Source organism: Mesitornis unicolor, unplaced genomic scaffold (assembly GCF_000695765.1).
Source record: "Mesitornis unicolor isolate BGI_N332 unplaced genomic scaffold, ASM69576v1 scaffold25548, whole genome shotgun sequence".
Taxonomy (NCBI): domain Eukaryota; kingdom Metazoa; phylum Chordata; class Aves; order Mesitornithiformes; family Mesitornithidae; genus Mesitornis; species Mesitornis unicolor.
Genome location: NW_010204325.1, coordinates 1 through 3047, shown reverse-complemented (window position 1 = coordinate 3047; position 3047 = coordinate 1). Strand labels below are relative to the sequence as shown.

The 3047-nt window shown below is 46.0% G+C and overlaps 1 protein-coding gene across 1 annotated transcript; it reads right to left on the bottom strand.

Annotated features, from left to right (window-relative positions):
- Positions 1-251: 251 nt before the first annotated feature.
- LOC104545810 (zinc finger protein 436-like) lies at positions 252-1394 on the bottom strand. The gene has a single exon (XM_010191026.1). It carries the CDS (start codon positions 1392-1394, stop codon positions 252-254), a length of 1143 nt encoding a protein of 380 aa, XP_010189328.1.
- Between the last annotated feature and the right edge of the window lie 1653 nt (positions 1395-3047).

Here is a 3047-nt window from a genome sequence, read left to right as displayed (position 1 = left end):
TTCAGTCTTCCCGAGTCTCACATTTCATTTCTCAGTGGTAATTAGTTTATCTTTTCATACAAAGCCAGTTTAAAGCCAGTGAGTGCAGCGTCTACCAATACAAGTTCCAAAGATCCCCGTGATGCAGCGTTCCCTGTCCACCACTGCTGGGAAGCGGGTCTGGACTGGCCAGAGCACTTGCAGTGGAGTGCTTTCTCCAGCCCAACTAAGCCGACCCTCATTCAGGTAAGAAAACAACAATCACAAACAAATTAAGATCTGTCCAGTTTGTGCGTGCGCTCGTGCCTCCGTAGGGTACCTGACTCAGTGAAGGAATGACCGCAGTAACTGCAAGAGTAGGGCTTCTCACCAGTGTGGATGCGGTGATGGCGCTGGAGCGACGCCAGTCGGGTGAACGTGCCCCCGCACTCCTGGCAGTAGAAGGGGCGTTCCCCGGAGTGAGTCTGCTGGTGCCTCTTCAGCCTGAGCAGCTGGACGAATGCCATGCCACATTCCTGACACTTGTAGGGCTTGTCTTCTCGGTGGATCACCTTGTGTTTGGAAAGCAGGTTGGGCTTATTGAAACCTTTGCCACACGTTGGACAGGCGTAAGGCTTACAGTCGTCTTCCTCAGACTTTTGGTTTTCGGCACAAGGCTGACTGACGTACTCAACAGCGCGTTGGTTACGGCGCGCCGTCGACCATGGGTTCCTCGCCATGCCGTTTCCCAGGATCACCATGGAGCGCTCTATCTTGTGCACGCTGCGTAGGTGCCTCCAGACATCCGCCGTGCGAATGAAACCCTTGTCACACTCTGGACATTTGTGTGGTCTGTCACTGGAATGAATGAGCTTGTGCATTCGCAAATTTGCCGCACGGAAGAACTCTTTGGCACAGACGGGACACCGGTATGAGTTTTCCACAAGGTGAGTTCGTTTATGTGCCTGCAGCTCGCTCACATCCCGGAAAGAGGAGCCACACTTCTTGCACTGATATGGCAAAGTTTCCTCTGGCTCTAGGTCCTCACCAAACACATCAGCAAGAAGGGAATTTTCATTAGCATCGTGAAGTCTTCTCCCTGGTTTCCAGGACCGCGCAGAGCAACAGAGCTTTAAATCTTTATCTTCACACTGCAGGGCAAAGTTGGTACCAGAGGGGACAAATACCCCAGCTGTACTCGCACCTCGTTTCTGGTAATAGGTCTCATAGGTTTCTTTGTCTTCACATTGCAACCCTGCAGGAAGCTCCTGCTTACCTGAAGGTCCAGCAGAGCTGCAACGAGGGCTGCATGACTGCGAGTAATTCATGTCTACCTCCTTCTGGAGGTTGGATGTGTGGCCCACCTGCTTAGTGGTCTGTCTGGAATAATTTGTATGCTTCTCACCTGTGTCACAAGTATCAGAGTCCCAGTCCATATTCATATCCATCCTCTGAGGCTGTGCTCATCAGCATCACAGATGATGTGTACACCAAGAGCTTCAGGTCTTTCCTGGGAAGTCCATCTCATTCTCAGCTCTCTTTACAGTCCTTCCTAGAAAATAAAACACTCGTTTAAGCAGTGGTTTTTCTGATCTTAACATAGTTTTCACAGTGAACATTTTTTTATTATTAAAAGAATGGGACAGACAGTTACACAGCAGAAGAAACAGGATCACCTACTATTAAATATGTATAAAATATACATTCAGGATACAAAATACAGTCAGACTACATTTAATGACGTTAAATCTTCTATCATAATGCAGTCTTCACTACAAATACAAATTGATTAACAGTTTCCATTTTAAATTCACCTAAAGATGAGAAATCTTCAGAACTCTGGGGTACAAACACTTCAGGCAAAGTCCTACACCACAGCTGCCCCTGCCACAGGTCTTTTCCCAAGGATTCATGCAAAGATGGACACATTTCTAGATATACATAAAGTTTGTCTATTTAGTTTCAGTAGGTTTAAATAGTTACAAAGGCATTACAGCCATGCACATTAAGTGAAAGATCTTATTCATATATGAGACACCAGCGTCAGTGGAGACACAAACTGCGCTTTCTTCTGCTGCGGTGCAGAAAACAAGCCTGGATCAGTCGTCTTCAGTAGTCGCTGCCTGGAACAGAGCGGCTCAGCTCACCCCCCAACTTTGAACGTCCGTATTAATTTAACAATGCAGGCATAAGATGGGGAACTGTTACCGAAATATCAGCTCAATAACTTTCTAAGACTGGTTTGTAGGAGTTAGAAAGCAAGACATTCTTTAATTCAGCGCTGGGAGCATACATGTGTCATTTCATAATCGTATGCGCCAAGTATTAGCTGTTGCCAGTAGCTTATATGTGCCTTACACAGACATATTCATGACATAAAAAGTCTACATTATGTATTACATTTCCAGTAAAAAGTTTACATCTACACTAAATTTCCCGTAATTAGTTAAAATATCTGCATAGTAATTGTGCACGCCCGATTAGCATGCGGAATGGTCTTCCAGTGGTCTGAGGAACAGTCACTTAAGCTGTGTAGTCTTTCAGGCTCCTGTGCACCTGGTTTCACAAAGCCTGACTCGTCAAGTCGGTCTGAGTAGGGTGATTCAGTAACTTCTTATCTATGCCTCCTCTAGCAAAGCAGAGCCAGCAAAGTGGGCCTCAGCCAGACTAAAATCCTATTATCCTCATGCCGCTTCTTCCTAGCTAAAGTTAGTCAATACACATGTATAGGAGTATAAGAATATTTCTTATATTATCCTACAGAACCACTCCTCACCTCCAGCCAGGGGCTGCCCCCCATCCCTGCACACCGGCAGTCCCCTGCCCCAAAACTGAGCCGTTCCTTCCTTTGCTGGAGAAAAAAACTTTCCAAGGGAGGCTGGCACCGCTTGGCTTAAAAAAAACCCTCCTTGACAAATGAGCTTTTGCCCGTCCGTTTTCCACAGGGGGAGGAATATTTAAATCATGATGTAGGCTTAAAAATAACAATTTTTTTAAATTTTTTTTTTTTTTAAATAGGGATTTTTGTTTTGTTTTGTTCCAGGCAGAATGGACCCCCAAACTTTTCCCCGTGCTGCAGGGTCCACCCC